This window comes from Monodelphis domestica, chromosome 7, assembly GCF_027887165.1.
Source record: "Monodelphis domestica isolate mMonDom1 chromosome 7, mMonDom1.pri, whole genome shotgun sequence".
Lineage (NCBI taxonomy): Eukaryota > Metazoa > Chordata > Mammalia > Didelphimorphia > Didelphidae > Monodelphis > Monodelphis domestica.
In genome coordinates, this window is record NC_077233.1 from 41,602,045 (window position 1) to 41,617,034 (window position 14,990).

General features: G+C 33.4%; 1 protein-coding gene across 1 annotated transcript in view; it reads left to right on the forward strand.

The window, feature by feature from the left end:
- CNTN6 (contactin 6) overlaps window positions 1–14,990 on the forward strand; it is a 493,040-nt gene that overhangs the window by 347,198 nt on the left and 130,852 nt on the right. The window contains exon 9 of the mRNA XM_007500105.2: window positions 13,503–13,639. Within this exon, the coding sequence (XP_007500167.2) occupies window positions 13,503–13,639 (137 nt within the window). The remainder of the gene's footprint in view (window positions 1–13,502; window positions 13,640–14,990) is intronic.

Below are 14,990 nucleotides of genomic sequence, written 5' to 3' on the forward strand. Positions count from 1 at the left end.
ATTATAAATTAAATTTCTCTATAAACCCCAGTTGGCTTGGGCATATTCATAAATTGGGAATGTATTCCCTGGCGACCATCTTATATTTATATAAAACCAAGACACAGTAGAAACATATTTCAGCGGTCATAATTGTTATATATATTTCCCTTGCTCCCAAACATTTTAATTATCACAGTTCATGGCTCCCACTCTCTTATCTACAACAATTTAATGCTCCAAACTATTTTAAATCTAACACTCTCCAGCCTCTGACCTCAACCTGACACCCAGCTCTCACTTGTGGATCCCAGTAGCTGCTAGCATGCGGCAGCAGCCACACCCCGGGCAATTGCTTCGACAGGCCGGCTAAAGCTTGTGAGGGTAGCCATTGGGTCATAGACCCCTGATGAGCCAAGGCTTGGCTCACCCAGCATGTGAAGACTGCTTTGGTCGAACAGATGGAAGAAACCAGCAAGAAGGTTCAATGCCTGAGAGGGCAATGCAGCAAAGCACTGTGGAATGCTTAGAGCATGTTAGAGCACAAAAGACAACACGGCCATCCAATGCAGCTGAGGAAGTCTCCAGATGTAACGATTTTTCATGCCACTGGACCCAGGCTTCCAACCCCGAGAGAGTGGGATTGTCTCTGTGCATCGACTTTTCCACTTAAATCTTCACGCACAAGTGGTTTTGTGCACACTCATCTCTGTCACAGATGAAAGTGCACAAAGACAATCATCATCCTTAGTTACCAAGAGACTACTACTACTACTAGATACAATACTGGGAGACTTCAACTGAGTTTTTGCTTCTAATCAGAATTCTTGGTACTATCCCTTTATCATCCATTTTCATGAAATTATTGATTGTTTCTTTTGTGTTCTTTGACTCACTTATTCTTAAGGATTAGATTAATTTCCAACTAATTTTTACCATGTTTCCACCACCCCTTATTAAATGTGATTTTGGTTGAATTATAGTCAGAAAAGAATTCATTTTTTTTATTTTTTTATGCATGTGGATTTGCGGTTTTTGCCTAAATACAGAACTTTTTTTTGTGATGGTGCCATATACAACTGAAAAAAAAGACATGTTCCTTTTCTACTCTAATTCCCTTTTCTCCATAGGTCTATTGTATCTAACTTTTCCAAGACTTTATTCATCTCTTTGAATTCCTTAGTATTTATTTTATGTAAGATTTATTACTTTTGAAATGAAATGATGTCTCAGACTAGTATAATTTAATTATTTCCTCTTATAGCTCATTTAACTTTTCCTTTCAGACTCTGAATGCTATGTTATTTGGAAAATACATTTTTTTTACTATTGCTATCAATTCTATGTTTCCCTTTAGCAAGCTGTAGCTGACCTGGTTGTCCACTGCAAGTAGTCCCATTTCTTTTTTCTTTTTTGTTATCCACTTCAGATTTTTCTATCCTCATCTGGAGAATAAATCTGTTCCAGTGCCTTATTTTATTTTATTTATTTATTTTTTGTTCTTAATAGATCCTTTATTAAAGTTCTTTTTTTTAAATTTTAAACATTATTTTATTTGGTCATTTCCAAACATTATTCACTGGAAACAAAGATCATTTTCTTTTTCTCCCTGCCCCCTTCCCACCACCTTTTCCTCTCCCATAGCTGATGCACAATTCCATTGGTTATCAAATGTGTTCTTGATTCGAACCCATTTCCATGTTGTTGGTATTTGCATTAGAGTGTTCATTTAGAGTCTCTCCTCAGTCATATCCCCTCAACCCCTGTAGTCAAGCAGTTGCTTTTCATTGGTGTTTTTACTCCCACAGTTTATCCTCTGCTTGTGGATAGTATTTTTTAGATCCCTGCAGATTGTTCAGGGACAATGCATTGACACTAATGGAGAAGTCCATTACCTTCGATTGTACCACAGTGTATCAGCCTCTGTGTATAATGTTTTCCTGGTTCTGCTCCTCTCGTTCTGCATCACTTTCTGGAGGTTGTTCCAGTCATCATGGAATTCCTCCAGTTCATTATTCCTTTTAGCACAATAGTATTCCATCACCAACATATACCACAATTTGTTCAGCCATTCCCCAACTGATGGGCATCCCCTTGTTTTCCAATTTTTGGCCACCACAAAGAGTGCAGCTACGAATATTCTTGTACAAGTCTTTTTCCTTATTATTTCTTTGGGGTACAAACCCAGCAGTGCTATAGCTGGATCAAAGGGCAGACAGTCTTTTATCACCCTATGGGCATAGTTCCAAATTGCCTACCAGAATGGCTGGATCAATTCACAACTCCACCAGCAATGAATTAGTGTCCCTACTTTGCCACGTCCCCTCCAGCATTCATTACTTTCCTTTGCTGTTATGTTAGCCAATCTGCTAGGTGTGAGGTGATACCTCAGAGTTGTTTTGATTTGCATCTCTCTCCAGTGCCTTATTTTAACTGTGCATGATTCTTCCTTTAAAGCATTTTTCTTGTAAACAAAAATTTGTTAGATTCTGATTTCTAATGTATTCTGCTATCTATTTCCATTTTTATGGGTGAGTTCATTCCATTCACATTCACAGTTATGATTACCACTTGTACATTTTCCTCCATTCTATTTTTCTTATAGTTATTTCTCTATATTTATCCTGTTCCTCCTTTAAGGTCTTTTTTGCTTCTGAACACTGTCTTCTTTTATCCGACATTTCTTCTATTACCTAACTTTCCTTTCATCACTTACCCTTACACTTCCATATTGGGTAAAAGAGAATTCTATTACAAATTGAGTATATCTATATGTACATATATGGGTATGTGTATTTCTTTTTTTAAAAGAGTGTAATTGTGAAGTCCAAGCACTCTCCCACTTATTATTTTCCCCACCACTATAAAAGCTCTTCCATGTATGCCTTTTTTGTGTGAGATAATTGTCCCAATTCTTCCTCTTCCTTCCCCCTTATCCCAGGGAATATCTGTTTCTTATTTATCCCTTTTTTACATTATCTCAACCTAATCAACTCACTTTGTGTCCTCTTTCTATGTAGAATTCTTTTAATTTCAATGATGATAAAGTTCTTATGGGTTATTTTTTTCATCTCATGTATCAAATTGAACAGTTTAACTTTACAGAGTCCCTCATGATTTGTCTTTCATATTTACCTTTCTATGCTTCTATTGAATTTTATTTCAAAGTTATATGTTGCATCCAGCTATGGTATTTTGTGTCTGGAATGTGATGATATATCTCATATATTCTTGTTTTTTTTCATTCTTTTGATTTTCTTAGATTATTTTCTTGATGTCTCATAGAGTCTTTAGACTCAACTTGGTAAATTATAGTTTTTAAGGATTTTTTTTTAATTTTCAAAATATTTTGTACCTTATTTTCAATTTGGATAATACTTTTTTTCTACATTAAATTTTGATAAAATTTCAAATCATCATTTTCTATAATTTTCTAATCCATATTCTCTCCCACTCTCCCACCCCTCCCACCTCACAAAGACAACAGATAATGTGATAGATGCAATACATGTATAATCATGAAATTCATATTTCCATGTTCATGATATGTGAAAGAACACACATATCAATTAGACTAGAAAAAAAAAACCATGGAGGAAATAAAAAGAAGAATGGTATGCTTCAATCTGAATTCAGATTCTATTAGGTCCTTCTTTGGAAGTGGTAGCCTTTTTCATCATGTGACCCTTGGAATTGTCTTGGATCTTTGCCTTGCTGATAATAGTTAATTCATTCACAGTTGATCATTCTTATGGTTTTGCTTACTTCACTTTGTATAACTTCATTTAACTCTTTCAAGGTTTGGGATCTCATCTTGTTAATTTTTTATGGCATAATACTAGAGCATTACAATCATAATCTATAACTTGTTCGGTCATTCCCCTCAGTTTCCAGTTATTTACCAACACAAAGAGAGCAGCTATAAATCCTTTTTTCCAAGTAGGTCCTTTCCTCCTATCTTTAACATATTTGGCATATGGACTTAGTAGTGGTATTACTGGATTAAAGGGGGTACACAGTTGATGGCACTTTTGGCATGGTTCCTAATTGTACTCCAGAATAGCTGTATCAGGACAGTGGTACCTTGATAACGGAGCACCTTATATCACAGGCAATTTGAGATATGAGCAGCCACAATAGGGATATTTTGCGTTAAGTCACAAGTAGATATTTGAATCATGAGCTTCTGCCACTCTCCACTAGAAAGCCTGTCCAGTGTTCGGTTTCACAAGTTACATGAGGCTGTTTCCTTTAGTTCAGTGTTTATCTAGCCATGTGAGCATTTGTATTCCATTTCTTTTGCTTTCTTCTTTATTTTTGTCTTTATTGTCAGTTTCAGGGACATATTTGTTTACTTTTAAACATAGGTCTTGATGACGGAAGAATTGAAGGAGTTACAGCAGCAGCACACAGAGATTTTGCAGGAAATTAGTGGGGTGGAGTCTGAGGTAGATGAAGTAATCAGTACAAGCAAGATGAAGGAAATGTTGAGGATTTGGGCAAAAATATTAAACAGTTTATTGAAAAAACACACCCAGAAAAAAAAGTTGCAACAAGTCATGCACTGGAGCTGTTATGACACTTGTTTCACACATTATCAAAAAATTCTGAAAGGGAGGAAGAAACAAACTTCCGTGGAAAGATTTTTGTTTGAATGGCCTCTAAGTGAAATTTAGGAAAATGTGACAAAACAGTCAAAATTCAGTGAAGAAAATGATGATAACTAAGTAAGGTAAAAAAATAGCAATTAAGTTTAGCAATAATGTTACATGCCACAAGTAATGAGTAAGGTCAATTTGACATTTAAATGTAGCATTACTAAGCAAAAGTGTACAAAAGTAAAACGTTCTCCACCAGCATCTTCACCTGACCTTGAAGGGAAATAACATTTCATAAGCAAGTTTATTTCTTTATATTCTTTCTTATTATCTATAAATATATTTATTTGTTATTTATAAAGTATATTATCATATTTATAAACATATACATAAACCCAAAAATGTGCATGTTTGGGGGGGCAGAAAGGATTAATTGCATGTCTTTTAATATAAATGGGGAAATTTGATTGGACAGAAGAGCAAAATGAGTTGAGCTAGGCTGTGGTATAAATTAAACTTGTGTGTCAAGATACCATTGTATACAGCTCCACCAACAGTTTATTAATGGCTCAATTTTTCCACATACGGCAAGATTTATTATTTTTTTCTTTTTTGTTGCATTAGTCAGTCTGAAAAACATGACATAAAAACCCTAGTGTTGTTTTATTTTGCATTTCTTTAATTAATAGTATTTATTAGAGCATTTATTCATATGAATAAATATAGTTTTAATTTCTTCTTCAGATTTATCTGTTCATAATCTTTGAGTATTTGTCATTTGTGTCTTAATCATGGAATTTTCTGAATTATCATGTTGATAATATTCATTGATTTTCCATTTGTCAATTGGAGAATGCTTTTTAATCTTAAAAACTCACATATGTTTGATTCAGTTCATTGAATTTTTGAGAAATAAGGTTTTTATCTTTAATAATTAATTTAATATTAATTTTATTTAATTAATTCATTTAATAGATATTTAATATAAAATTTTTCTCAGTTTGTGACGCCTTATAATTTCAGTTGCATTGATTTTGTTTGTGCAAAAACATTTTAATTCAATGTAGTCAAATTTCACATGTTCTTATATTTTCTATGCTTTGTATATATGTCTGTTCCTGATTTCTACCATACTCTTTTCAAGTTTTCCCAGCAATCTGTTTGTTTTGTTTTGTTTTGTTTTGTTTTTAAACCTTATCTTCCTCTTTCGAATCAATACTATGTATTGGTTCCAAGGTAGAAAAGTGAAGGATTAGGCAATGTTGGTTAAGTGACATGATCAGGGTCACGCAGCTAGGAAGTATCTGAGGTAAAAAATTGAATCTATGGCCTCTCATCTCTAGTCCTAGCTTTCAATCTCAATATAGTAAGTTCTTATTTTATCAAGTCATTATGGTCTTTTAATGTTTTAATTTCTTTACTCTCATTTATTTACCTAATTTTTTCTCTACCATTTTAATTTAATTTTGAAAATAATTTTTCTTTTTCTCATCTAGGAATTCTTATTTTTCTTGTGTCCAAATCATATTGTTTTTCTTTGAGGCTGTAAGGAGAAAAGGGGGTTATTTATTTTTTAAAAAGGTTGGATTAGATTATCTTTAAAAATAGGGTTTCCAGGTATTTATATTAATTCCAAAGAGATTTATTTACAAAATATAGAAAGAGTGAAATAAGAAAATCAGAGAGAGGTTAGGATAGGATATCTAGTTTAAGCACTAAGTAATTTAATCCCCTCCCCTGGCTCAACCTGGGCAGGGAGAGTTAGTCCTTAGGCAAAGCCAAGGACCTGAGGAAGTATCTCTCAAGAAGTAGTCTCTCCTAAGGCTAGTTTTTTTTTTTTTTTCCAGAAAAGTCCAGCAGTTAAGAGTTAGCTTTTCACTCACCACGTGTCAGTCCAAAGGAAGAGATTTTACAACATCCTCACCAGGAACTGGGTCTCAGGCCCAGTTAACAGATTCTTCTCCAGACTCAACTCCAAAAGATGAAGAACTGTCTCTCACAGGAAGTTGTAAATTCCTCTTAAAAACACTTTCTTTTGTGCTACTTCCTGTGCCTTCCCCTAATTTTAAGTCTGCCAATCACAGTTGAAGCTTTGCTTTAAGACTGCCCAGGGACAGTTAGTTTAATTCTGATTTGTCACCCATTATTGCACACATAGGTCACAGACCTCCCCACTGAAATGTGAAAGGGTGTTTAGCCCTTTGGTGATTGAATTAAAAAATGGGAAGGGGTTATGATTTAATCTTCACAATCAGGGGAAAGTTAACTAATCTCATTTTCACAATCAGAGAAGAGTTAAGTTTAATCTTCACAAGGCTTTGCTTTTAGCTATTTTGACTTCATTGTCTCCTGAGAATGTGTCTGGATTTCCCCTGTCACCATTGTAAGTTTTAAAATCAGGTTCTTTGTTTCTGTTTGCTCATTGGCTACTTTATTTCTTAATTATCATCTTCATGATAAAATTATGTTCCCTTGATGACCTAAAAGGGGGAAGAGCATTTCCTAAAACTTCAATCTTTTTGCACTCCTGTTTTCAGAACTAATTCTGGAGGACTGGAATTTTTTGGTATTTCCATGGTTGTGTGATTTGTGAGGAAATATAGTCATTGCTTTCTTGATCAAACTCTGTTCCTTACCTAGGAATGGCCAGTGATCGCCTGGGACTGAAAATAATACTCTTTCTTAGGATCTCTGTCTCCTTGGTATCAGAAATAATTCTTTTGGGGAACTGTTCCCCAGGTGTCTTGATTCCATGGGATTGGAAGTGTTACATTCTATTGTAGATAATGATACTGTTCATTAGGGATCCTAATCCCTTGTGATCAAAATCAATATTGATTCTCGGTGCTGTCAATACCTCTTGCCCAAACATGCTCACCCCCACTTTAAACATTGTACAATATTGAGTATAAGCAATGGTGTTGCCAAATAGCATCTGATCCTGCATAGAGTGGTAACATACATACATTTCCTTTGTAATCTTTCATGCTAGTTGTCTGGTCTGCTTATCATTTCTTGTTTGAAAGCTCCAGCAGGTGCTATTGATTCTGTCACCATCACCTAGTTGCACCACTGTTGTTTCAGCCACATTGGCTCTGGGCCTGCCTTCATCTCCATAACACAGATTTCTCTTTTCCAAACTTGTAAGTTTTCTTGAACTTGAAGAAAGTTTTATTCTGACTTGTTTTTTAATTCTGATCTTTTGTTGTCTGTCACTTGAGATTTTGATCTGAGACATTAGTTTGAAGTCCTTTTGTGGAAAATAATGAGAAAGCTCAACTGAGTGCTTTTTCTATCTTGTCATTGGTTCCATCCACAAAGTTCCTTTTGTTCAAATACATTCCCATAATATTTTAAAAACAGGGACATGTCAGTTTATGCCTAGTTGTAATGCCCTTCTCTATCATAAAATCTGAGAGTTTTATCACTTATCTTCTGTTTTTCTTTCATTTCTATGTCATCAGCCATTTTTTCCTATATTTTCAGAATTCAGTCGAGAGAGAAGTACAATTGTTTTCCATTTCACTTAAATTATTCATATATGTATTTAAATACATAGTTATATGTATTTAAAATATTTTTTCACTTCCCAATAACCTCTATCCTTTCCCTAAATTATTTAACACATTATCTCCAACATAATGATTTTTAATTTGGTTGAATCCTCCCTCTAACAAATACACTTAAATAAAATTAATCCACACATTACTCATATTTAACAATGTTCTTTCTCTTTTCACATGTATAGGCTATAACTTTTTTAACAGATGGTGGGTGATATGGTATAATCTCAGTCCTTTGACATCATAATTGATCTCTGCATGTATCAGAGATTTAGTAGTTTTTCAGTACTGTTTCTTTTAAAGTATTTTGACCATCAGTTAAATTATTCTTCTGCTTGTATATATTTTGCTGTAAATAACTTCATGGAAATTATCCAGAGTATATGAAGTATTTATATTTTTCCTTACATGGTAGTAAAATTTTTGTTCCTTTACATTCATATACCATAATTTTTTTTCATTAATTCATCAATCTACAGGTAAACACTTTCATTCTAGTCCTTTGCTAGAAGAAGTGTACTGCTATGAATATTTGTTTTACTTTGTGAAATAAAGCAAATCAAGAATTGATCATGCCATCTGGCCTCATGCACTTCCCAGCTGTGTGACCCTGGGCAAGTCACTTGACCCCCATTGCCTAGCCCTTACCACTCTTCTGCCTTGGAGCCAATACACAGTATTGACTCCAAGAGGGAAGGTAAGGGTTTAAAAAAAAAAGAATTGATCATGCCCTCTGTTTTTGACCTAGAAGAGGTTTAAGTTGAAGAGCTCCATTATAACTATATAATCATCCTCAGTGCTAATGTTTTCTTTTATATCAGAAATTCATTCATCTTTTTCTATATTTGACAACAATTTTTGGAGTACTTTTACCACTCTGTCATCTTAATGTCTCCTTCCTTTTCTCACTTTCACTAACCCTTTTGACATCCTTGTACTCTCAACATTGATGATTTAGGTATAATGTAATCATATTTTCTATGCTATGTAATTGGTCAGTCTTAAATAGTGTGTACTTTTTCATGAGCATATTGAAATGGCGAATTGCATTCCTCAATGTCTCACTAATATTCCATCCCATAAAATCTCAGTGATTACTCATTTGTCACTAATAAAGGAATAGATATATTTTTCTATTTTCTCCTCTTTTTACATAAGCCATATAAATATTTTAAAATTGTTGTTAAAATGTCCTTGTCTGAACTGTACTAAACCTTCCTACATGAGAGAGCTTCTGTTTTATTGTATTTCTGCACAAACAACACATATATTTGATGTATTTGAAGTCAGTGATAAAACATTTTTTTCAATAATAATAGATGTCTAAAGAGTAAAAACCACCTCATGTCAATGAATTGAGTCAATGTCCTTTGGATATTATTATTTTCCATTTCTTTTTCAAGTTCTATTTTAGCATAAATTGAAGGGTTGTATTTTATATAGAGAATGTGATTTCTCACCTTCATTATTTCCCCATAGTTTTGGAAAGGGAACTGAGAAGGAATTGTTTTGTTTTGTTTTTTTTTCAATAGATGCTGCAATTGTAATAGAACAGACTTCTTTACTTGAGCATTCTTTGTTAAATGTAATTGTAGGGACTCAACTGGGAGTTTTTGTAGCAACAGGATATTAAAGGTTTTGGAGAGGATTCAAAGGAAGATTTTCCACTATACTCATCCACAACCAATGTGAAGGTTTTAGTCAAAGGAACAAAGGTACAGAGTTATTGCAAAGCCAAAATAAATAGCTCTCAGCATGTAACATGAGTCAGTAAAGTTGTGGTGTCTAATCTAATGGAACTAATGCTCCTCCCTTACTAAATTAGCTGTGTAGAAATCCCAACAGACCATTGACGAAAACAGAATGGTTTTCCCTCTTCTTACATCATATATTGATCTCTTATCTTTAAGTAACCACTCTCCCTTAAAAGGTGGAATATTGAGACAATTATCTGGATAGTTTAAAGGAAAAATTTCATATTCCATTATCTGGCCTTTTCAGGCAAAAAGTGTTTTGGTCTGAATTATACAAATAATTTGCTTTTTTTTTTTACTTCAATTGGTACATGTTAAAATAATTTTCTCCTTAGTTTCCTCAAGTGCTATGTATACCTTAAAAATGAGCAAATAAGATTCATAATATTTTGATTGTCTACATTCCACATATAATATAAATATTTTAATGCTTAATACTAACAGAAAATAGAATAATATATATTATAATTATAAATATATGTATGGATATGCCCATGTGGTTACAGAAAAAAATCATAAAACTTAGTTTTTGAATTCTAAAGCATAATTTGTGATGTTTTGGTGTTCAGTCCTGCCTTCTTTCATGATTAGTACCAAGGTCAGTACCTTGGAAAGGAAGTTTTCAAGTCCTACTAATGCATTCATACTGCAATCAGAACTCTATAGGTTATTAGTTCTACAAATCCTTCAAGAAAAATCCTTTAAATAATATTAAATACAAGAATATTTCAATTGTATTGTAAGTGGGGAAAAGGGGTTACAATTCTATAAAAAGGTTGTACTGGATATATTTAAAAACAGGGTCATCAGGAATTTATATTAATTCCAAAGAGATTTATTTATAATTTATTTATAAAATATAGAAAGAGTGAAGTAAGAAAATCAGAGAGAGGTAAGATATCTAGATTAAGCACTAAATAATTTACTCTGATCCCTGGTTCAAAACCAGGTGTGGAGTAGCCAGGGAACTGGGGATACAGAGAGTCTCTCTCAAGAGGATAGGTTTTTCCTGAGGCTAGTTTCTTCAGAAATCCAGGAAAGGAATCAGCATTTTTCAATCTCTACGTATCAATCCAAAAGGGAGAGATTGAAGAACAATCTCACCATGTACAGGGTCTCAGGTCCAGTCAGCAGACTCTTCAGCAGCCTCCACTCCAAAAAATGAAGAACTGTGTCTCACAGGAAGTTTTAATTCCTTTTAAAGACACTTTCTTTTGTGTCACTTCCTTTGCCTTCCCCTAATTTTACATCTAACAATTACAGTTGAAGCTTTGCTTTAAGAATGCCCAGGGGCAGTTAGATTAATTCTGATTTGTCACCCACTATTGCACATGTGGGTCAGGGACCTCCCCCACTCAAGTGTGAATGGGGTGTTTACAACTTTGGTGATTAAATCTAAAAATAGGCAGGGGTTACAAATTGATCTTCACAATCAGGGGGAAGTTAATTTCATTTTCACAATCTGAGGAGAGTTAAATTTAATCTCCACAATATTCAGAACTTAAGGAACTATTATATTCCATTAATTGAATTTATAGACAAATATGAAGCAATTTCTGCCTCCAAAGGCCTTGAATAATGTTGAGATGAGGAAATATGACTAGACAGTAGTTTACTGAAAAAAAGAATTTATAGACCTTAGTTGAATATAAGGGTAAATTCAATCAATCAATTAATCAATATTGTGATATGGATACTAAAATACCAAAATAGATTAAAAGCATTATATATGTTATATATATATATATATATATATATATATATATATATATATATATATATATAACACACACATATATATATAAAATTGATAATTAGTACTCTGTCCTATTCTCCCAGAGACATTCTGGCTACACGCACCCACTGTGATTACAGAAGTCTCCCTGAATACTTAAAGTCATTTTTCATTGATATCTGATTGAGCCTTTTTTCCAAAACACTGTCCCCCATATTAGTTTCTACTGACATGTCTCATATCTATCTAACCAGTTAACAGCAATTAGCTTTTACCAAGGGGTATTTACTTCAAAAATGTAGCAAGAATCTTGTTATAAAATACTATCCCCATCAACAGTACTGGGCTCAACCCCTATTCTACCTCCTCAGAAGATACAGTTTCTATAAAGCTTTCTATAAAGTTTCTATAAATACAGGTACTATAAAGTTCACTTCATAATGTGTCACTATTGTTAGATGAGCCCAGATCTCATATATTGTTTGGCTGAGTTTCTAGGATTAATTTTTATTCTTCAGGACTTCCAATGTTGTTTTTCTGGCTTCAAACTCCAGAATAGACTCAATTACCAAACTTCTTGGTAATTTGTTTTCCAGATAAACAGCCAATCAAAAATATTTCTTCCTTATAGCAAGGCCAAAAGGTCATAAACTGTTAAAAAAAAGTTTGTGCCTATTCCAATTACATGTAGATCTCATATCACCTAAACAAATATGCACATATTCAAATGGTATGGGTTCATTTTCTAATCTTCATTATATTCATGCACTTTAGACTCCATGGTGCTTCAAGGTGAGAGGGCCGATTCTTCTTTATACTTGGTTGCTCTTAAAGATAGAATTATAGTCATTAAGTCCCCCAAAGTTCACAAAAAGCTTACATGCTATATTTCCCCAAAGACATTATTATATTCTTTTCCAGTTGCCTACACAAATCATTTTAACACTCAATTTCTGACATTTTGTGATCCAAATTGTTCCCCTCTATCCTCCCAAGGAGTTAAACAATATTATATAGGTTTTATATATTCTACCAGGTAATATATATTTTCATAGTCATCATGTTGTGAAAGAAGATACGTATCAAGTATATAAAGAAAAAGCTAAGGAAATAATTTGAAAAATGTTATCTTTCCATCTGCATTTACACTCCATTAGTTTCCGTTATGGCGATAGATAGATAGCATTTTTCTTCATGAGTCCTATTGAGTTTTCTTGGATATTTCATTGCTTGTAGCAAATTAATAATGCACAGTTAATCATTAGACAATATTGATGTTACTACCTACAGTGCCCCCCTGCTTTTGCTTACTTCAGTCTGTATCAAGTCATATATGTCTTTCCAGGTTTTTCTGAAATCATCCTGCCAATCACTTATTTGCAAGAGGAGTCTCTCTCTCTCTCTCTCTCTCTCTCTCTCTCTCTCTCTCTCTCTCTCTCTCTCTCTCTCTCTCTCACACACACACACACACACACACACACACACACGTGCACACTTACACACGTGAGCACACAAACTATAAGAACTCCTATTTTGGGGTTACTTCTGTCCCAGAATCACAATCTCCTTATATTTTAGAATTACATTTCAACACATCTCCAGACACTTTTCTTTTCCTTAATTTCTTATCTCCAATGATTCCTTCCATGACCTCCTGAACAATATCCTTGCTATTGTACAGAAATAAAGATTTATTTTAACAAAAGCAACTATTAACATGAGCAATAGAAATGGAAATGTAGAATAAGATTCCTGTAAATTTTATGCTAGCCCTGCCAAGTTTTATTTGTTGGTTTCTTTTAGTCCTTTTATTTTCATGAATTGAGTTGGGAAACTATCCAATTTTTTTTAATAAATGTTCTTTCTTGAGCAGCACTTCCAGAATGGGATAAAAAAATACAAAATACAGATCTGTCTCTATATGATTCTTTACTTTGGGAGTGTAGAGCCAGTGGAAGTCCAATTCCTTCTTACACATGGTTAAAAAATGGTGAACCTATTGTGCCAGAGGTAAGCAAGTTTTTATATATACTGGTATTGTGCTGTTTATTCTATTTCACTGACTCTTTGTTAGTTTGCTTTTTTAATTAGATAGATGAATTTTTTTTTCTTTCCTATTGTACAAAGGCCAAGGAAAAAGTAGAACACTAAGACAAATATGCTGATGATTAAAATAAAAAAAAAAAAAACTTTCACCTGAACTTTAAATTTACATACACAAATGGCAAATGTATTTGCCCCCAGAATTCATAAGCTATATATTTTAGAATGGGTAGATTAGAGGTCATTCAATAGAAGTTCCTAATTTTATAGCTGGATAACTAGAAACACAGAAAGTGAAGCTGTTTTGCCCAAGGTCACACAAGTTCTCTGATTCTAAATCCTTTCTTCTCTCTGTCCTTTATGCTGTAGTCACAGTTGTCCCCCTTTAAATTAACCAAATAATTGCTTCAATTTTCTACTTAATCTGCATATGCTTTCTCTGAAGAACCTGCAAAAAAATCCTCTGTTGTTTCAGACCTGTGTTTGGAGATATAGTTCATTTCTATTTTAGTGGAATTTCCCCCCATGTATCCATTTTCACACAATGTTCTCTCTGTTTTCCTGCAAATGAGTTTTATTATCTCAAGAGAATGGTAATGGTTAGCTTGAAATATTTATTTTTAAGTTATATTTTCACGATTAAACTATTTCATGAGATGCACTTGAGACTGAGAGTATATTATTTTAATGAATGCCCAGAAGAAATGCTCAGTATTTAAGGACAATTTACTGTAGGTGGCAGGAAGAAAGGGCACAGTACAATTCTCCTTTACCTCCAAAGGAGGGTCATCAAATTCAAGTCACCTTGAGGTCTAATTACACTCAGAATTATAGTTGTCCTAAACTTAGAATTCATGTTTAATGCAAACTTGTAAACATTCACTTTTATGGCATGGTTAGGGAATGGACTATACTGCTTATTCCAATATTCTGTTTAATAGCTAGTTATCATATTCATTAAATTGAGATTGATTGTCAATTTTCAAAGATCCTGAATGCAATGACTTTGGGCAGTGAAAATGTCTACTAGAATGGAATGAGCCAAGTATTTGAAATGAGAGTGTCTGGGTTCAAATCCAAACTCAGATTTTTCCTACTTTCATAAACCTGGGCAACTTTTTTTGCCAATTTTATAAATCTAAGGTTAGATAATAGCTTAATAATCTTGAAACTTAAAAGCTTAAAAACTATGATTCTCTCTTTGAACAATTATAACCTTCCTTTAAATATTCTTAAGAATGAGTTAATAGAGAATTATTGTTTAAAAGATGCCAGTTAAACAAGTTTTTACTTTATTGCATAGCCATAAAAATGTGAT